Source organism: Hibiscus syriacus, unplaced genomic scaffold (genome assembly GCF_006381635.1).
Source record: "Hibiscus syriacus cultivar Baekdansim isolate YM2019G1 unplaced genomic scaffold, ASM638163v2 tig00110356_pilon, whole genome shotgun sequence".
Taxonomy (NCBI): domain Eukaryota; kingdom Viridiplantae; phylum Streptophyta; class Magnoliopsida; order Malvales; family Malvaceae; genus Hibiscus; species Hibiscus syriacus.
The window spans coordinates 784,304-806,818 of NW_024062700.1; the positions used below are offsets into that span (position 1 = coordinate 784,304).

The 22,515-nt window shown below is 37.4% G+C and overlaps 2 protein-coding genes and 1 pseudogene across 2 annotated transcripts; 1 reads left to right on the forward strand and 2 right to left on the reverse strand.

Annotated features, from left to right (window-relative positions):
* Positions 1-1,571: 1,571 nt before the first annotated feature.
* On the reverse strand, positions 1,572-4,733 carry LOC120121115 (annotated as a pseudogene).
* A 1,021-nt stretch (positions 4,734-5,754) lies between these two features.
* LOC120121051 (cyclin-dependent kinase inhibitor 3-like) lies at positions 5,755-7,641 on the reverse strand. Its single transcript, XM_039140525.1, has 3 exons — positions 7,036-7,641; positions 6,033-6,239; positions 5,755-5,954 (listed from the first exon to the last, which is right to left on the reverse strand). The coding sequence occupies exons 1-3, from the start codon at positions 7,437-7,439 to the stop codon at positions 5,885-5,887; spliced, it is 681 nt and encodes a 226-aa protein (XP_038996456.1). The 5' UTR covers positions 7,440-7,641; the 3' UTR covers positions 5,755-5,884.
* Positions 7,642-19,392: 11,751 nt separating this feature from the next.
* On the forward strand, positions 19,393-21,385 carry LOC120120995 (desumoylating isopeptidase 1-like). Its single transcript, XM_039140483.1, has 5 exons — positions 19,393-19,483; positions 20,032-20,122; positions 20,263-20,360; positions 20,545-20,861; positions 20,965-21,385. Exons 2-5 carry the CDS (start codon positions 20,114-20,116, stop codon positions 21,372-21,374), a joined length of 834 nt encoding a protein of 277 aa, XP_038996414.1. The 5' UTR covers positions 19,393-19,483; positions 20,032-20,113; the 3' UTR covers positions 21,375-21,385.
* The last annotated feature ends 1,130 nt before the right edge of the window (positions 21,386-22,515 follow it).

Consider the following 22,515-nt stretch of genomic DNA (forward strand, 5'->3'; position numbering starts at 1 on the left):
CTTCAGATCGTTCGACAGCTCGACCCAGCTCTTCTAGATCAGTTAAACCACGTGTGCCAATATTCACCCGTTCGAAAACTGTAGCAGAGCGTGGTGAAACCAGTAAACAGTAGATTTGCTATTTGAACCTATTGTCGAGGTGTGTTCCCTACTTATTACTGAACTGTTTTATTGGTTTTAATATGTGGTACACCGAATTCATTGGTTATTGTTTTATGGATGCACCAATTTAATGTGACAATTTATAGAATATGGCTGCTATCTAATTTTTGTTTTGAAATGGTATATGATTACCATGTTTTTGGATTTATGGAATTTATGTCACGGTGCAATTGAATTTTGGAATTGAATTACGATGGAATAGCTCTGATCAACCTAAATGGGCCTAATGTGACTCTTGAGGGCCCTAAGATGTTTCATTAGGTCGGCTTTCCTTTACTGTGTGTTTAGGGTAAGCTATATGGACTTATTGACTTGGACTTAAGGATACAAGCTTCATAGCCTATCCTTAAGTCGGCTTTCTTTTTGCTATGTGCATAAAGTAAGCTATATGGAAAATAATTTTGGGAACTACTGATGGTGTACCAGAAAAGAGTTTAAACTATGATTTTCAAAAGTTAAACTCTTATGAATTTGTGAGATTTACTGGACTATGATTTGTACCTATTGTGATTTTATGGAAATGTTGGGATACACTGAGCCTAGCTCACCTTTCGAAAATGTTTTCCCCCTTTCAGATACTGTTGGTTAGATACCTCGGTTCGAGCACTTGGAGGATCAACATATCTCTTGAAGTAAATCAGATTGTAATGTTTTTATTTTGCAAGTTGACTTTATTTTGGTGACATGGACCTTATTTTAAAATATCGGATTTTATAATGATGACTCTTTTGCTATTATTGTTCGGTTTATGGTGATTTTGAATTTGAAGACATGTTTTAAATTAATTTATTACTTATTGGGTACTATATTTACGAGTTGGATTTTGATAGTATAATTTGTTTATAATTTCATGTTATTTATAATGTTATTTTATATTGATGGAATAACGGTTTCGGAAAATATCTCTTTAATAATCATAATGTGATCCACTAGACTTAGTCGAAACGCATAGGCCGGGTCTAGGGGGTTACACCTTGTGCTTCCATTCAGCTTAGGGTACAAAATAAATACCAACGTCTTTGAATGTTCATGGTATGCCTTTCATGGTGCAAAATCATGAAAAGAGATGATACAAGTTATCTCTATTGCAAGCATTTCTCGAAAGACCGACATTATTTAACTGACAAAACTGGCTTGAGTACGAGAACAAACAACAGGATGTATCATGTTCTTCCTTGACATTTTCTTACAGGTATTTGCTAAAGAAGAACTAAAGATTGGCAACCATTGAAGGAGAGGAAGGTCTTCTGAAATCAGTGCATCAGGGCAGGCATTCGAGGATTAACAACGACCCCATTGTGATCGAAAGAAAAAAAAGGTCGAAACACATTAACGTGGTGAATTAACATAGAAGGTCACCGAAAACTGTTGCCTTTCTCGACAAAGAAAGGGAAAAGAAGCCATTGCATCTAATCAGTGCTTGCACATGTTCTTTCAATCACCTTAGAATCAGTTCTGTATGACTGCCTTGAAGGGAAATTGATCCTCTTGAAGAGCTATGTCCAAACAAGCTTAGTTTACCCATTTTCTTTGAGAAAGATCTCATAAATTTATGTGAACGAGACTTCACCATATCTCTCCTTATGCAAACATGATCTTTCTCAAGATCATTTAATCTCATCCGCATCCGAGTGAGCTCGAGTTTAAGCTCCCGGTTTTCTCGCCTCAAAGATGCATAATTGTCTCTTGGGGACATTGCTGCACTGTGTGCTCCGCTGTTGATTGTCCAAGAATGGTGATGCGCCACCAGCTTGGTGTCCTCCTCTGGAAACGAGCAACACAAGGCATTTCGGAGCCTTAATTGCTCGAAATAAAGAACTTGAACTATCGATTGGATATGAAGTCGTTCGTTTTGAGCAGCATGTGGACCAGCTTCTTGTGAGAGCTTCTGGAAATCGATCAGTTTGCAGAGCTTCTTCTTGTCTTCATCCAATAAGCCTTGATGAGCCTGAAAACGCATTCATTACAAAGTTAGGGAGTTGCCTGTAAAGGTTATTGAAATCGGAAAATATCAGCACGCATACTTTCAGGTAAATATAAATGGCTCGATAAAGCCCATCGTGGGTAGTCCGAGCATGTTCAGGTAATGTCTCTGCAACTGCCATGAACTTTGCAAGCTTGAGGTTTGCATCAGGAGCAATTTCAGCTAAATAATTATCCACTAATATTGCAACTTTAAACAATGCAGTTTGGGATGGTGATCGAGGACTATCGAATTCGAAAACTGATGCATCATCCAAATTTTCTTCACTATCATCTTGCTGTGAAAAGTTCACTAATATCCTTTGAACTGTATCGACATTGAATAAGGTACCGTCTCCTGCATGTCGAAAAGATAGGATTAAAACGTCGTCAAGGGTTGCGAAATCATAGTATTACATGTCCTCGTCTTTGGTGTTTATAAAAAGTTCTAATGATATCTTAAATAAAAATATAAATACTCAAAACCCCAATTTGATGTTTAACTTATTTTAAGCATATTATTACATGTCCAATTGTGTGCGACTCATATTTGAATGTCAAGACTATAAATGGGCTCATTTTAGTGAAAATTTTGCATTATTAAGCATTATTTATTGTGCATTAGCTTAAGTTTAAATGATTTTTTTGGATGAACAAAGAAATTTAAGCCTGATTAACTATCCAGTTTATCAGACGCAGCCTGTCTTGAGCCTCTTTCGGGGGATTCTTGAATAACTGCTCATCATCTTGGGAGATCCTCGCCTACTTCGTTATAATATCTGTTGTCTTATTTGCTTCCCTGGATGTGTTTGAAATAACCGTGCTGACCACGACCACGATCATGACCACGTGCCGAGCCGAGCCGAGCCGTGCCGTGCCGTGCCGTGCCGAGACGAACGACGGCGGCGGTGCGCGAGAGTTCCCCTTGTTCTCTTTCACTCAATAAGGAAGTGGGAATTCTATACTATAAATACTCATTCCCAATAGTATTTACAATACTATATGGGATTGAGCATTACCAGTAAATACCAGTCCTTCTTGAGTATCCCTAGATCCATTCCCCGTTATGATCCCTGATTACTACACCACAAGATGCCTCTCTGGTAAGCAGCCACCTAGGCCCTAGCCCGTCAGTGTTGACTTTACACCAATTTGGTTCAAGTCGCCGCCATGTGCTCGGTCTCTTCATGTTGTTTTTAGTTTTCTGATCCAGTGTTGTCTTTGCATTCTCTATATCTTGTGTTTGACGTAAAGCCTTTTCGCTAATCGACTTCCTCTCGATCATATTGTTCATAATGAATGATTTAATTTGACATATTGTATGTCACATTAAAATTCTTATCTTAAAAGAGAATATCAAGGCCCACAGCTGTCAAAAGCACAAAGTCCACAAACTCTTGTGACGACTGACGAAGAGGGCATCAGCCATGTCCAGAAAATCTGCGAAGAATTCAAAAATCATTCAATCTAGCAGATCAAATGTGATTACAAGAGTTAATACCAACTCGAATAGGCATCCAAAAACAGGACACTGCCAATTTATTTACATGCAATTGTGAAAGCATATAAACGACTACTCCCCACGTTTTTATTGTTTGAAAATGAAAGAAAGTAACCGCAATGCCTGTAGGCTGTAATGCCCCATTTTTCCTCCATGATTACTAACAATTCTATTATTTCTTTTCCACACTCCTTGTTCCTTCAGCTGGTTAAAGAACACTCCTTGTTCTTTGTGTCACCACTTTAAGAAATCTGCTAGTTCCCTGTTCACTTAACCACCAGTACTGGGCCCAACATCAAACACCACCGTTGCTGCTTTGCCGCTGCTACCAAATAACAGCTTACATCTGCATAAAAGTTCAACACCTTTTCTGGACTAATTTCGAAAAACTCGATCCAAAGTATCTATATTGTATGAACAAATACCGATATGAATATTTTATGAAAAAGTTTGAACAAAATAGACGGTGAACTAACAGTAAATAGTACCCTCCAAATTGTTTTAGAAATGGAAAAGTAGTTTTCCATGGAGTGTCATAGTGAATCTTTTGTTGCTGCACATGCCCTTGACAGCAGCAGCGGAAGAACCTTTTCAGTGAATACTGATTACCAGTATTCCTTTTTCCATGTGAAGATTTTTGGGTCTATCCCACATGTTGGGGCCAGCACTAATCATGATCCATGATTTACAACGATAACTAAATTACTTGCGAAGTAACCATTTTTTTAAAAAAAATTATTGCACTAATATGAGTTTTTACCTTGTTTTCGTTGCCGACTGGTTCATAATATCAAACAATTTTACTGAAAATATAGGGATGCGAAGAATTCTGCAACTGAAGCAACTTCAATTATTGGATTATCCATCTGCATGTAAGCAGATTATCAGAAGAAATAGCCCTGATACCTACACACAGTAGTCGAGTTTGTTTTTTTTGCATAAAAGAAACAGGAAATTGGGAAATGATCAAACTGTATACACTGATATTCTGGTGTTAAAGAACTGTTCCCGAGTTAACGAGCCCACTGAGTCGAACCATGCTGGCAGCTGGGTTCAGTAGCACGGTGTTAAGAACTGTTCCACCATCCAGTAAGCATATGGCTTTCATGCTTATGATCTTTTCACCGCTCCAACATTAATTTGCCGGTGCCTTCTGGAGGCTCTGAATCAAATGTTCTCAGACCTTTTCTTTTCTTTTTGGATTTCAAGTCATCCCATAGACCCTCAAATCTACCATCACTGTCATCAATGTCAAATAGTAGTATACTGTTTCGTAAGCAATGATTCGAATTTCAATTTTGTCTTTCTGGATTCCAGGACTTTCACGTCAAACCACATTTTTATTACATCAAATCCATCTAGAAGTTAATTAAAGATAACATGTCTGCAAATAAAGAAGACGTCAAATCGAAGGTTGAAGATGTAACATTGAAAACTCTGTAAAAAAAAGAAACTAGAAAACCGTACAGTGTCCCATGTGAATAGGGGTACACAAACACACACACACACACACAACAAAGGTCTTCTTCCTTCTGCCATTGATTACCACTCAATTAATGCCTGACTCGGTTGACAAACTCAGCAGCTTAACTGCTTCACCCACAGTTTCAGAGAGAAAACAAGAGGTTGAGGCAAACAAATACGAGAGGGGGGCGGGAGCAAATCGACAAATTGGGTTGAAAGAAAATTTGAAGTCCATTTTGGGACATATTGAAACATGTATGGTTCTTTGTATTAGAAATTTATCCTTGCCTGTTCAATTGTCCTTGCAACATTGAATGGGAGCAGATTCAGCAAACACAAATTTGATTTCTTTTTGTGCTTTTGAAATGAAATCTTGTTGCTGGATGCATTGAATAGCAAACTTGAATACAAATTGCACGTGAGTTGCTCATGGATATTGTTAAAAACAAAAACATGGTAAACGACAAGTTATAGAAATGACAAATGACTTGCATTTATTTCCAGAGATCATCCAGACCAAGTGAAAGAAAACTACGTGGGAGGAAGAAAAAAACAGGAAAATGGAAAACCAGAAACATTGATCATTAATGTACTCCTAAACCAGTTACAATGATGAGGGGGGAAAACAGCCAATTCCTAGCAGACTAATCTTTGTTTTGAAGAAGTTATTTGAGGTTTGTAATCTGGGGTTAGTGTAATTCATCAGCTCTGTTATGTTACAGATCTTTAAATTACACATCTTTGTCAAGGCTCAATCAATCTTTACATCAACTTGGAATCAATGGTGGTCCTGGCTCATGGGATCATTTTCACCCACTCGTAACGTCCCGGAAGAGGCAATTCATTCACAATATCAAAGTTATACCTGAAGGAATCGGATTCATAAGACTCGAGTCGGCTGCAAACATTAGACGATTAAAACAAACTCCAAAAACAAACTTACTTCTCCATGAATTGCCGCTGCTGTTGCTGTTCTGCAAAGGCAAAAAACTCCTCCATTTCCTGTGCTGCCACGATGGATCTCTGCACGTCGTTCCCCGACCATTTTCGGGGAGTCGAAGGGGAGGTTCTTGGCTTTGTGGTCGAAACTGGAGCTGCAATGGTCTCGAAATCCTTTATCAAACCACATGACGAGCTTTCTCTAGTGCTCCTGCATAAAAAAGTACAAATCATCTCAGCAAAAACAAATTACCACTTAATCTTACACCAAAACAAAGTTAATATTCTCATTAAAATGGAACAAAGCCCTCATATAATGAAGAGACAAGCACAGCAACGAATTTGCCACCTTTTGTCACTTATTGCAGCTACACAGAGAATCCCACATTCATGTCTGTAAACAGGCCCAGCGAATTGATATATCATTGCTAACATCTAAGCTATATCCCATCTTTTTAAAGTCCTTTGAATGCAGAGATACGATCCTAAGAAGTAACATAAACTACCAAAAACAAGAGAGATTGCTGTCAATATTGCCAAAAGATTTTTATTTTGTTCTTGCACTTCGCAGAGAAAACACAAGCAAACAATGGGTTGCAATCCGGAAGATCAAACCAAATGTTTTTTCTTCTTCTCTTTGTACCGTGTACTGTCAATTACCCATATAAAAAACTAAACTTTGCACCCAATTTTCATAATCAAAAGCAAACCCAGACAACGAACATGTTTTTGTCAAGTATTTTTAGTATTGAAGGTATCCTATTCTTAAAGGTAAGCAAAATAGTAGAACGTGCAACAAAGAGAACCATACTCGTCATTTAAAGCGTCAAACAGAAGAAACAATGGAAGAAAACTCGCGTAATATAAAAAATGAGGTATTTTTTTTCAAAAGAAAATAAGTCAACACAATGCTGGAAAAGCTCCCAAGTGTTAAAACCAAAATATAAAGAACAGAAAAGGACTCTTTTTCTTTTTAAGAAAACACCAAGAGAAGAAGAAAACCAGACCTGTCTCTGAGTTCTCCACTAAAACAAGCCTCCTCTGTCGTTCCACAGCAAATCCCCACCCCGACAACAATCTCCATGTTCCCAAAACACCCTTCACTCTTCTTCCCGCCATTCTTCTTCTCCCCTTCTCGGAAACCACTCTCCTTCCTCTCTTGTCTCTGTTTCGTCTTGTTCGAAACAGGGGAAGCCAGCTTCTCAAGCCTACGACTCCTCAGCTGAAGATAAGAAAACGAAGACATGTCCGGGTTCAAACCGACACCGGTTGCCGGCGAACCGCAAGGTGTTGTTGTTTTCGAAAGTCTTTGCAAAGCCAGAGTTTTGGCAGCTCTGGTACGGGACCCCATTGTCGACTGATGAGAAACTCCCATCACCGCTATGTCACCTGATATCTTAGATTTCTTCATGAAACTTTTTCCCCCACAATATTTTTTTTCTTTTGAGAAATATGGAGTTTTAATGTTGTCACCAAAGGTGTGTGTATAACCAAAACGTGGGAATATAAGAAAAGAAAAAAAAGGAGGGGGCTTTCTTCTTCAAAAACAGAGGGTGAAAAATGAAGGACCAGTTTTTTTTTTTTTTTAATCTGACAGTGAAAGGAGAGGTAGAAGAGGGAGGGAGGTACAGAATCCATATATTAGGATCTGGGGGTTAGTCTGGCGGCCCCATTGGCCCTTTTCACATATTTTTATTGTTTTATAAGATCAAATATACTCGATTTTTTAATATGGTATCACTAAATATAATTTTTTATAATTTCAATTTTATATATAAAGTCTTACGTCATTAATAACTTCACTTAATTTTATGACGAAATTCGTTATACCCACATGAACCACTTAGGAAATGATATTGTAACGTAATTTATTTTTGGGGGGAAACTCTTTTATTTGGGATAAATAGCAAGATTAAGTATCAAAGGTCTATTATTTTTCATTTCCACTTTTAAAGTCTAAAATTTCTAACAATATACTTATTTTGAAAATTATCTAAAAATTAAAAGAGATAAATATTTTTCTTAAAATCATGTTATTGTTATCGTTTGAGATATTCTTCAATCATTATTCATTAGTAAATATAACATTGTAAATATGATTCGTATTATTCGGATGGCTTAAAATATCACATTAGATTCCTAAAATAATAAGATAAACATTTTAAAAAATTTAATGACCATTTTAAAAAATTAATGAAACATTAAGGACTAATAATACATAATAAGAATATTACTAAACATTTTAAAAATGAACATTTTAAGCCATCCGAAAATGAACATTAGTCCTTAATGTTTCATTTTAAAAAATTAATGAAACATTAAGGACTAATAATACATAATAAGAATATTATTTTGTTATGTGTCACTTTTTAGGTAACTCGTTCTTATTATGTATTATTATGCAACGAAAATGAACAAAATAATAAATAATATATATATATATATATATATATATATATAAACAAGTATGAATAAAAGACGATTTCTGAAGATGCACCAAACGTTCTCTTCCGCCCCCAACGATCGCAGATCCAAGAAAGCCCGTCGATCGGACGATAAACCACCGGATGATCCCTCCTCATCCTTGGATCATGCTTCTTTCCCCTCGCCTCCATCCTCTGATTCACTCCCCGCTACCATGGACATCAACATGGAGCCTGCTGATACCACTGTTAATCAAGTCGAACCCCTTGTCCAAATGATCCATGACGTTCCCTCATATAAAGACACATTCTTCGGAACCTCTCCCCCTCCGGTTGATGTCGATGACCAGCTCTTTGATGATGAAGACTTCGAATTATTGGATAACGATGTCACCAGAAGCACCGTTGATGAAATGATTACCATAGATTTCTCGGCTAGAATTCAAAATCTTGCCATCAAGAGCCTTGATCAGACCGTTATTGTCAAACTATTGGGTCGGAAAATTGGATACACTACCTTTCGTAACCGCCTCCAAGATCTCTGGAAGCCTACTATCTCATGAAAACCATGGATATAGAGAACGAACACTTTCTGGTTTCTTTCGCTTCTCGATCTGATTATCTCAAAGCCATAGCCAACGGACCCTTGATGATATTCAGACACTACTTGATGGTTGAACCGTGGACGATTGACTTCTCCCCTCTCAATCTCACCCAAACAGAGTCATTACCTGGATCAAATTACTAGGGTTGTCGATCACCCTTTGTAAGTGAAGCCTTATCCAAGAGATCGGTGAGTGCATCGGGAAAGTTGTAAAAATCGATTACAAAATGAAATCCGGTCGCCGCGATCGTTTCGTCAGAGTAACTATTAGCATCGATCTGAGTAAGTCCCTAACGTCCAAGATTTTGATTAATGGTCGGATACAAATCATCGAATATGAATCCTTGTCGACTATTTGTTTTGCCTACAGCAACTACGGCCATGTTCAAGACCTCTTCCCCACTCTCAAGCCTGCCCTCAGGAGCCTCAGACTCCCCAAGAGCCTCCTCCCGCCCCTGAGTTGGATTTTTCCATGTTTGGCCCATGAATGCTCGTTGAGCGTCGTCAAAGGAGATCATCGAAAAAGACTCCTCCCAAAGCAATGTTCTGATCTCAGGTTCTAGGTACAACCCTATATTTGAAACTGCTAAAGATTGTGACATCGACTCTCCCCGCTCGGCCCAGACCATCCATGCCTCACCTCGTCCCAAAACCCATGTTTCGAGCACTGATAAATATCTTGCTTTTTAATCTGTCCTGAGCAAAAAATCATCGTACCTGGTCGGAAACCCATCACGATTAGTAAACTAGTCGCCTTAACCGTGAGAACCAGGCCCTCGTCGACCAAACAAAGTCTTACTCCCCTCAAGTCTCTCACTCGTCCTCCACTAGTCGCCCCCGATCAAATCTGGACAAATCCAATCACACCTCCATCACCTTGGCCAAGACTACCAACCCCAACATCCCAAATCCCACATTTCCTTCCTCTCACGTTGTGACAAGTACTAGATGTCCACCCCAGCTTGATCCGTTTGGTCGTTCCACAGGTTTGGTGACTGCCTCAGGTAATATTTCTATGCTCCAAGAGCAACTTGAACAAGATACCCATGCCACCAAGGGAATCTCTCATGTTTACGAGGGAGATTTACCCTCAGTTCTTATGATAGAATAAAGTCGGTATTTTTCTACCCATATTTTATTTTTTTTATGATGATTATGTTCTTCAGCTCGAACGTTCAGGGTTGCGGTGACCCTAAATTTATCAACACCATTTGTCAGTATCTTCGAGACCATAAACCCGACATCGTTGGTTTGATCGAACCAAGTATCAATGGCGCTCGTGCCGATGGCATCATCTCTGCTATTGGTTTTCCTTTCTCACATTACGTTGAAGTCTCTGGCTTCTCTGGCAGTATTTAGCTCTATTGGAATCACTCGGTACACATCAAAATTCTTCTAAATCATTTTCAATTTATTCATTTCCCCAATACTTTAGTCTCCAATGGTAACCCATCCCTTGCCACGCTGATATATACTAGTCCCACCCGTTCAAACCTCTTGCCCCATCTTGACGCTCTTGCTTCCTTTATTCATTCCCCTTGGCTCCTCGTGGGTGATTTCAACACCACCCTTAACACCTCAGATCGTAAGGTTATGTGTCTTCCAAACCTATTTGTGACTTCTAAAACTTTGTTTTTAACTATGACCTTCGTGATATGTGTTTCCAAGGCCCCAATTTCACTTCGTCTCATGGTTCCTCCTTCCTTCGTCTGGACATATTTATTTGTAACTCTCACTAGGACGAGTCCTTACCTGAATTTGTTGTCTTTCACCTCCTCCGTATGCGCTCTGACCATGTACATATCTTCCTCAGAGTCAGTAACTCAATAATCATGCCTTCAATCGCCACTTTAAATATTTCTCTGGGTGGTATTTCCATGCTGATTTTGACTGTATGGTTAAAGAGAATTGGGAATCCTCCCCCTCTATCTCTACCACCATCTTGAAATTTACTGCTACAGCTGATTCTTAAAACAATTCCATCTTTGGCTGCATTGGCACCAATAAGCCCATTGCCATAGCCAGACTTCGCGGGGTCCGGCGGGACTTGGAATATCGACGTACTAGCCATCCTGGACCACTCCAACACCGTTCTTTCTTCCTCCTTGACATGAAGGCTTGGCTCAACAATAACTTATAGTATACAAGTTCATTTAATAATTAAATCAAAGTGATTTTAAAATAATATATGTTCTAAGTACTTTAATATATTTTTTAATTTATTATTTTTCAATAAAAATAATTTATCATATTTAAATTTGTTTACTTTTATAGTATACAAGTTATGAGGACAGTAAATACAATCGACACCAAATCTAGAGGTTGTTTTTTAATGCACAATTATCAATAGTCATATATTGCCTGATGCCAAAATTCCAGAAATAATGGTATAAATTAACATTATTAATTTACTCGGAAAAGAATATCCGGCAACCCTAAAACCTTAGGGGAATGCACATGAAGTACAAACCCTAAAACCCTATTGTATTTTTGGCTCGTAGCCTAGAGCCCTAGTTTATTTTGCACATTTATTGTGGTCCTTATATATATTACATAAAAGTGGTATTTGCCTGTTTGAATTCATCTCGTGGTAGGAATTGTTGGTAAAATAAAAGCACCAATAGTACCTTCACTACCAAATAAATGGACTGGCTTCCTCACTCACTCAATGCAACCACAAGGTGTTAATTTTTTTTACCAACTAATTCCAAATTCAAAATTACTTTTACGTTCTACCTTTTTAATGACACTTCAATTAATATTTTTGTTTCAATTATTTCAGTTTAATTAGCTTTTCTTTTTAATTACTGGGTTTCATTGCTCCCGAGGGAGGTGAATGCCGTACAATTGGCAAGCGTCTGATTACTAGGCCCAATCATGACAATGCTCGGATCTCCAAATTGTTTACCATTTAACTCCTTTTTATGCTCTTTTCACGTCCTCCCGCTTCTTCCCCCATTTTTTTTATTTTAGTCCAAAATGTGGGACCAACCCTTACCAATGGAATCGTTTCTAGGTGTTTTATTCGAAAAAATCATCGGTGATCGGTTTATTTATTGATTTAATATCGATTAAATTATATTTTTTGATTTAATATCCGTAACAATAAAGCGCGCTCTCAGACCCGTGTTATATATTGATTTGGCGTCACAATGGGTATAACGCGCCCCATGTACCGCACTATACGCTAACATGACTTACACGTAGGTATAACGCGGTGCAGGTATCGCGCCTTATATGATTATAAATACCCTTCGCTCCCTGTTAATTTTCTCACATCTCCTCAAATCTCTCTCCTCTAACTTATAAATTAATACAACAATTCAGTCAACGAGAAATAATTCTGATAATTTTCTCATATTTAATTTAGAAGTTCGTGCGATTTTTCGTTATAATTTTTTTATTATAATTATTGTTTATTATGATTATTTGAAAAAATATTATATTAATTATTTTCAATTAAATTTTGTGTTTGTAAAATTGAAAAGCATGAGCATACGTCAAAATAGTTTTGCGATACGTGTAATAATATAAAATTATATTATTTAAATTATTTACATTGATGTGTAAAAATTTATTGTGTTATATTTTTTTTTTCATATATAATTTATTTAATTATGTTTGTTTCAGTTTTTTTTTTTTTTGCATATATAATATTTCCGCACTTTTAAACTCAAAGAATGGCGTGACTTTCAGCTACTGTTTATTATGATGATGAAATTCGAGAAGATGAAACCGACGTTATTTTCGTATCAAATAAGCGTATTAAAATATCATTCAAGAGAAACATAACTCTTGATGAGCTGATAACGAAGATTTCGAGGAAGATTCATGTTGGAAGTAGTAAAAGAATGTCGTCGTTGCAGTACAAATTTCCAACATCATTGTTGCCATTAACTTATATAGCGTTTGAACTTTCGAACAATGATGATGTTCAAATGATGGTTGGAGCTCAAAGTAATTATTCAGACGCCACTATTAAGATGTATGCACATTTTGTTCAAGTGTGTGTTGTTCGGGGTCAATCTTTAAGCTCCCACTATGGGTTGGCTGAACAAGTTGATCAAGTTGACAGCCCGACTACAGTAATGTGTAATGATTTTAATGCCATAATGGGGAGACATTCATCCGCAACTCCTTACGATATGTACCGAGATGGGTTCACGAACAATCCGTTTGGCAACACCGCGTCCCGTTCAAGGGGAAGGCATTCATCTGCAAATTTTTTTGACCACATGGAGATGCCATCGACATAACCATCTGTGCAGTTTCCATTTGACACGATGGTTTCAAGCTCCAGGGGGAGACATTCGACTGCGAGCTTTTTCGATCTCAATGTCTATATGTCTTCCAGTTTAAGGGGAAGTCGTGCAAGTAGTAGGTTCTTCGACCTAAATGTGGAGAGCATGGAGGAACCATCATCTCCACCATAAGAACCGCTTCGTGAGCTTGGTGCGGATGGTGCTGAGACTAGACTATTCATTCAACCAGAATCACCGCAATTCAACTCCGATAATGATGAAGTTCCAGGAAATGTGGCACAAACTGACCCTCCTGCACACATGTATGAAATTGATTATGGTGCAATGTACGGGCCAGAATTTGCGGATATGCCTCATCTCTGTGACTATGGATATTACTCATCAATAAATAATGGTGAGTTATATTTAGGCATGGAGTTTTCAAGCAAAGAAGAAGCGGTAATGGCTATAAAAAATTATAATATCCGTAATTCTGTTCAGTCCAAAGTCAATGGATCGACGACCAAAAAATATGTATGATATTTTGCCCGATGCGAAAACGGATGCAATTGGATGGTTCGCGTATTGAAAATGAAGAGGAAAAAAAACATATGGGAACTAACAGTATACAACGATCCTCACACATGTTGTGCTGGAGGGGTCAACCAATATCATCCGAACTCTGGCTCTGAAATGATATGCCAAGCCATCATGCCCACGGTAAAAACAAGCTCTCATATAGCTGTTGCAGTGTTGATTTCAGCTATACAATCACAGTATGGGTACATTGTCTCCTATAAAAAAGCTTGGTTGGCAAAACAAAATGCCGTTGTCAAACTTAATGGAGAATGAGATGCATCTTACAACGAACTTTCAGGTTGGTTTAGGCTGTTGCAGACGTTGAATCCTGGGATAATTGTGGACTTCGAAACCTCTTATGCATACAATAATGATCGAGTTCTTCGCGATCGAATCCAATTCTACCGGGTTTTTTGGAGTTACCCACAGTGCGTTAATGCTGCAAAATACTGCAAGCCTGTGGTCCAGATCGACGGGACTTTCTTGTATGGAAAATACAAACAAGTTTTATTATTGGCAGTTGTCCAAGATGACAGTCGCAACATTCTTCCATTTGCTTTTGCTCTTGTCGAAGGATAAGATACATATTCTTGGGCTTTTTCATCCGAAATTTACGTGCAAATGTTATCACGATGGAAAACATATGTGTCATTTCAGATCGCGGAGCTGTGATCAAAGCAGCAATGGAGTCTTTGGGTCCAATGTGGCAACCACCATTTGTCCAACATAGGTATTGTCTCCGACACATTGCTGCAAACTATCATGGAAGGTACAAGAATAATTATGAGCGTCAATTAATTATGCGCATGTGTAAGTGAAACTGATGTAGTTTGTTTTCTTTCAATCGTTTTAATTTTGCAAAGAAAGCAAGTTAGTAAGTTATAAATTTTTTGATCAGGTTACGAACTACTTCCTCGAACGTTTTAATCAATGCATCAAGATTTGCGGGCGAAGAACGAGGAAGAATATGATTACATCAACCTCATCGATAAAGAAATATAGGCGAATGCATATGATGGTGGATATCGATATGGACACATGACGACCAACTTGACAGAGGCAATCAATTCAACTTTAAAGGGTGCACGTCACTAACCAGTAGCGGCTTTGATAAATACTACATATTTTCGTTTTGGGGCGCTTTTTGTGAAGCTCGACGATCATGTTTATCACCCTAGATTAGTTGCAGATCTACAGAAAAAATTACTGCATCAAATAGAATGTCTGTAACAAGCTTCTCTAGAAGGCATGAAATGTTTCGTGTCATAGAGTTGTCGCGACCTCTTCAAGGGATTGAAGTTGTGTCGTTAAGAGTAAATCTAAGGGACAGAATGTGCGACTGCGGGTTTTTTCAAGCTCTGAAGTATCCATGTTCTCATGTGATAGCAGCTTGCTCGCATACACGTCAAGATTATAACCATTTTGTGGATCTCGTATACCTACTACCTGAAGTTTTTAAGGTATACGAATTTGAGTTTCCCCCATAGGTAATGACAAAGACCCTGATGAGGTTCAAGATTTGCTTTCGATTGTACCAAATATGAGTTTATTGAGGGAGCGTGGTCGTCCAAAATCCAATCGAATTCATTACGATATGGATATTCGAGAAAGATCTAGACAAGACATAAGATGTGGGCATTGTAGAAACCCAAGACACACTAGAAAAACATGTCCACTTCTGTTGCCATCAAGTAACAATTGATGAGGAAATGATGTATTTGTTTATCAAATAATAATTCTTGTACTTTGATTTGCATTTACTTCAAGTTAATATCATTCGATAATCGCTGATGAAGATTAAAAAAACAAACACAATCATTAAATTTTATCAAACTAATAACAATGTGGTATTTGAATATAATTTTAAATACAACAAACTTACAATAAGAATTAAATAGTAAATGATAACCAAATTACAATAACTGATATTAAATGGTAATAAACAAAATTAACTGAAATACATTAAAAAAAGTCCAACAAATTTAACAAAATAAAGTAAATAAAAATATAATAAAAAAATCTATCGATGTCTGCGACGCGAATGTGTTCCGCAGGGCGGTGGCTGTCGGTCTCGAGGAGGATTTCTTCGTATCACTGGTTCTGACTCCTCGTTGTCATCATCATCACCATCGTTGTCGATATCGTCGTCGTCGTCGTCCTGTGCAGGTACATTAGGTTGATGAGTAGCTGATGACGATGAAGCACCTTTATAGAATAAGGACCCTGGAGGTGTATGACTGACTATCCCACCGGCTTGCGAAAACTGGGAAAACTCATAAAACCCATACATCGCTGAGTGTGAAAACTGTACAGGAGGTGTCTGTGCTGCGACCATGGGTGATGAGGCTGAACCTGCCAGATATACAGCATATGAACCCCAAGTCGAATCTGCAAACATAGACCTATAACAGCCTCCAGGAGGGGTCATCTGTGACGGTGGTGGCGGAGGAGTCATAAAACCAGGTAAAGGCATCGGTGGCGGCATCTGGTAATGGAAAGGCGGCGGCATCATATATGGTTGTGGCATCATAAATGGCTACGGTGGCTGCTGTGAAGGTCCTGCTGGTGCAGCTGAGGATGAACCGGAAGCACCTGCTCTCCGTCCACGAGTCGGGGAACGATGGTGATGTGTCGGTAAACATCTCTGTCGACGTCGCGGAAAGGTCTGCCCTCGTGCATCCTCGGGAAGCATAAACAGTTTACCATTACTTTTGAACCACTCATAATAACCGTCAGCAAACATCAAGAGGTCATAAAAAATGGGCTCTTTACGGGGAAGGCGCCGATGTCGATCCTCCCACAACACGACCCACTCATGATGCCTCACTAGCCAATATGTATCTGGCTTACCGCGTCTATCTAAGCTATGCAACTCGTCCATATTACGAGGTGCTTCCGAAATTGGTTGAAAACAACCAAACTGCAGGAGCACGCGATCAGTAGAGTGCCACTTGACGGTCGCATAACAGATCAGATGGACCATCGCCATCCAAACATCAGATGGGCCCCTCAACTCAGTTGGGATTACCACCCTTACATCATCAGTACAATATGTCACCCATTCAAACTAAAACAAATATTATATAATTTTTTATCAAAATAATAATCTAATTATATAACTGTAATCTAAAATCAATTTTTAAATATTAAAATTCATATATGTATGCCAGCCTTCTGATCGATTAGCACCCTAATTTTTTTTCTAAATCATCAGGTAGCTCCTGATGATTTTTCCTATCAGTACACCACATATTCAAAGGAAAAAAAGTTATTATACGCTATATAAAATTATTAATATACAAAATCAGTTTTATAATTACCTCAGAAGTTGTGGAAATACGAATGGGTTCTTCACAACGGGACATAAAAAGGGTAATCGATACCATGCCCAAGACTGCAGCAGCAGGAGACATCCACCGATAGCATTATGCATGTAGTAGTCAGTGGCTCCACACATCTTCCTGTACAGAAAAGCCAAAACTGCCGAGCCCCAACTGAATGATCCGACCAGACGAAAGTCGCTAAGATGTCGCAACCACATGCAGTGAACTAGGTTGCGCGATTTGTTCGGCATCAGCAACCCTCCTATCAACTGCAGTATGCATGCTCGTGCATACATCTTAACTTCATCCTCAGAGGCGTATGCGCTCAACTCCCGAAAATTGGCATCTAACAAATTTAACGATATCCTACCTCCGATAAAACTTTCCGGGACACGTTCTAGATTATCCTGGCACAAAGTAGTCCAGGAACCCTGCGAGATCCCTGATATCACATCTCCATCCACCGGAAGCCCTAGGTGCATAGCAACATCCTCAAGTGTAATCGTGCACTCTCCTCACGGAAGATGGAATATATGGGTCTCCGACCTCCACCGCTCTACTAAGGCATAAATAAGGGCTGTTTTTATCTTACAGTGACCCTGATATCTACTTATGTAACCAAACCCAATCTCTACTAAATACGGCAAGACACGGCTAGGTATCATTAACTTAAGATTCATAATAAAAGGAACTAATACACGGTCCTTCTCCTAAAATTAAATAATTACACAAATTAATTCTTAATCTAATAATCATACATTAAATAAATCAACAAATTATTACAAATAATTTAAATTAAATTAAAACGTTAAAATGTTACTGTATTAGCAAAGTGTCAAGATATATAATTTCCATCCAAGCGAAGTAGACCGTATTCCATTATATATCTGCAAAAAAATTATATTAGTAAAATATTAAATAAAGTAAAATGCTTAAATAAATTAAATACATAATATTAAAAATATTATAAAATATATCTTAAATAGAGAGAGAATTTGGGAGAATATGGTGTGATGAAAGTAATAGAAGATGGGAGTATTTATAAGGAGGATTGGGGGGTAATTAAAGGTATAGCGCGCTCTCTGTACCGCGCTATACCTCACGTGTCAGATAAACAGTTATAGCACGGATCAGGGGTCGCGCTATACCCACGTGTAAGCCATGTTAGCGTATAGAACGGTACAGGGGGCGCTATACCCCACGTGACGCTAAATCAACATATAGCGCGGGGCAGGGAGCGCGCTTTACTGCTACGGGTGTTAGATCGAGAAATATAATATGACCGGTGTTAGATCGATAAATATACCGATCATCGGTAATTTTTCGAGAAAAATGCCTCGTTTCTAACGGTTCTATTAGTTTTTTTTTATAAATATTTTTAATTAAATACTTGGGGCTTTTAAATGAATTTTTGAGCCATTTAAAATTTCACGAGATTTATTTTAATACATTTATATATAATTCATTAATTATACTGGTTTAGGATTATATACGCAGCAACCACCGTCACTAACTCACTATGGAAGGCCGAAAAGATGTTCACAATTGCATGGGTTTGTCCACATTACATGGGGCAATTATAAATTATTTATCTCAATAAAATATTAGATATTTTATTTTAGAAACTACAACATTTGTTATAATCAATGGGAACTTATCATGTAGACAAATTTTAATAAAAGATATTTTTTTATTGAAATTTATCACTTTGATGTGACAAAATCTAATAAAAGATAATATTTTATTAGAACTCGTTACTTCAACATAACAAGTTTGAATAAAATATTATTTTGAAAAACTCGTCAAGTGAATATGACGAGTTTATCATGTATTGTAATATTTATCGTAAATCTTAAATTAATTTTAGACATAATTTAATAAGTTAATTTTTTATCTACATGATTTATTGGGCTAATTTTACCCCTTTAATGGAGTTAAAGCCCAATTCCAAAAATGTATACTAATATAAAAATCCTGATGCAAACTCGCTCGCTCGCGCGCTGCGCGGGCACCTCACGACCAAACCGCGTTTTCTTTGCCACGCAAGACCGCCGCCACCATCTCGAAAAGTTTAAATAACACGTGTCAAAATTATAGTGGATAGTAAGTTCTAGAAAGTCATAGAAGACTCGGAATCCCGGTCTTATAGAATATTGGGCACCGAAAAACCCGACCTCTCAACTATAAATTGAGCTCTTTCCTTTATTTTGTACAGTTATCAATTTCACGCAACGGGCAATTGAAAAGAAAGAAGTTATCTTTTTCGGTTCTACTCTTTTTCTAAGGTGCGTTTCTCTGCTTCTTCGTGGTTTTAGTTTCTATTTTATATAATTTTGATTATGTATCTTTGGATCTGTTCGATTCAACATTGTTTGCGCAAATTGAAAATTTGGTGTTTTTAGTTTCTTCGTGTTCTGCAATTAGGGTAATCGGGAGTAATTTGGTGTTCTCAAGTCAATGAAGTATCTGGATGTAAAGCTAGGGATTTTAATTTATGACGTGATCTGCTATCATTTGTGTGATTACTAATTTGCCAATTTAGATCTAAAAATTTGAAAAATTCAAACGTAGATATCGGATATTCGCCTTGAGAAACATGAATGAATTTTCTGATATCTGGCTAAAGGGGCATTCAAGTTATTTTTGGGTACGGAAAGCCTTAAGAAAAGCTATTGTCATGGAAGGGAAATGTTATTTTCCCCCAGATTAGCGGTGTGTTTGAGCATAATTTCTATTATCATTGAACATTATAAGATTGTAATAAAAATTATCGTAGGCAAGATTCTTCCCTGAAATTTATCTTATTGATCTGTTCGAATTTCTGTTCGCACAGGTTATCTTCGCCAATAACTTTGAAGGTTGCATTTTTGCTTCTTCTATCAAGAGCTTTTAGCCTTTTAGATTGAACTGCAGGAATGGCTGAGGTATCAGATTCTTTGCAAGCCTTTTAACTTCTGTTTGATTCTTTCCTTTTCTCTGTTATATTTTGTTTGCCCATTAGCATTTGTTATAAAGGTTTAATCAATTATACATGTGAACTGTAATGACTTTGGTTTGGTTACAGGAGAGTCACAAAGTCACCTTGAATGTGTACGACTTGAGTCAGGGACTGGCTCGGCAGCTTTCCATGACCTTATTAGGGAAAGTTATTGAGGGAATATGGTAAGCATTGTTCTGAATGTGGGAGCTTTTCATTGATGCCCAACATTTTTTTAACTGAAGTCGTTCCACTTGTCTTTCTCGAATATCGCCAACTTCCATCGGCCAAATGCAAATTTGTAGTGGTTTACAGTTGCATTGCTTGCTATACTGATTATCGTATTGGTTTATTATGTTTGCTTGACAGGCACACTGGAGTTGTGGTTTATGGTAATGAATACTATTTTGGTGGAGGCATACAGCACATTCCTGCTGGGACGGCCCCGTATGGGAAACCGATTAGAGTGATTGATTTGGGTGTCACTCATGTGCCTAAAGATGTGTTTGAGATGTATTTACAGGAGATTAGTCCCCGTTACACAGCCGAGACCTACAGTTTGCTCACCCACAATTGCAACAACTTCAGCAATGAGGTTGCCCAGTTTATAGTCGGTTCCACCATTCCGGACTATATATTGCAGCTCCCAAATGAAGTTATGAGCAGCCCAATGGGTGCACTCTTAAGTAAGCCATTATTATCCATGTTCAAATTTTACTTCATTCGTTGTATTTCTACAATGAAGTGGATAGATTTTTAATGTTTTCTTTTTGTTTATTCGTTATACAGTGCCCATGATTCAAAATCTTGAGACAACTTTGAGGGCCGGTGCTGTTCCTCAAGTTCCTCAATTCAGGCCATCTGTTTCTGCTCAGCCATCTCAGCACTCAGGTGTCAATGTTATCAATTCCTCTGATAACGCAAAGCGTGATGAGGTGAAGGCTGAAGAGCAACCAAACCATGCCGATGCACAGACGTCGGAAGAGACAATGCCATCTGCCAAACCAACAGGAGCACAGGAAAAAATTTCGGACCCTCTCGGGGATGCTCGAGCCAAGGTCCAAGAAGAGATAAGCCGTGAGTTTGCCACAATCATGGCTGCGGGGACGTTACGTGCTAGTGAGGCAGCTGCCCTGGCAACTAGGAAAGTGATGCAGAAATATGGGCACTTGAATGCTGCTGCTATGCCACAGAATTAGAAATAGGGGAAGTGATTTATTGGGATCCTGCTTGTACGTTTGCAAATTTCGGATTTGGAACAACCTCACTTGAAAAAAAGTGAAATTAATTTGTCGTCCAACTTTTGAATTCGGATTTAGAGAAGAAATCGATCAAATTATTTTCTGGTTTCCAATGTGATTTTGCTTTTCTTTTTTCTTTCTTGTGAGTTGTTTGCTATCAACATATTTGCTTATATTCATATCAATTATTTCTTACTGAGTTTGGTGTTTATCTGTCAGTTATATTACTAATACACCCTAAAATTAATATAAACTTACTAAAACTAACTTTTTACAGTATTTTTAAATATATAAAAACAATAAAATAATGTTTCAAAGAAAAGTATTCGTTAACTTCTGTGGTTTTTCCTCTGATCCAAAACAAAAAAGCCCTTCATACAATTGGAAAATTAGGAGTCTTTTATATTTGAAAATTTTATTTAACAAATAACAAGCATATCAAATTATTTTACTGTACTCAATTAACATGTAGTCTAATTGCCTAAAATATTAAAAAGAATAAATTACGCCAATCGTTATTAAATTTTACTCTTTCTTATTACACTCATTGTATTTTAAATTCGTTTAATTTTCTCACTAAACTTGATACATTTGGTTTTTTTGCCACTCAGTCGTTAAATAATTAACAACATTAAAACGAAGCAGTTTTAGAAAAATAAAATATTCACCAAAATGGCGTCGTTTTACATCTATATAACAACAAAATTTTGGATTAACAGGTGCCCGACTCACAAGTATTCGGTTAATATAGGTCGGGTCACGAACCGGAATTTTGCTACCCGAAAATTCCGGGTAGTTCTTGCAATTGTTCAAATAATTAAAAAGTGTAACATATGTTGAACCTTTTAAACTAATAGTTGAAATACTTTTAAACCAATAGTTGAAATACTTAAATGTATATACAAATGAAAAATAAATGTGTAACGATGAGATTTAAAATATAATACAAATTATGAAGAATTTTTAAATTTTAAGATAAACTATGCATTTACTGTCAATTTTGGTCCGTTTTAGTATCTAAATTTTTTATTTTTTCAAAACTATATTATATGTGATTTTGAAAAAAATTTAAAAGTTAAGTGTTAAAATAGACCAAAAC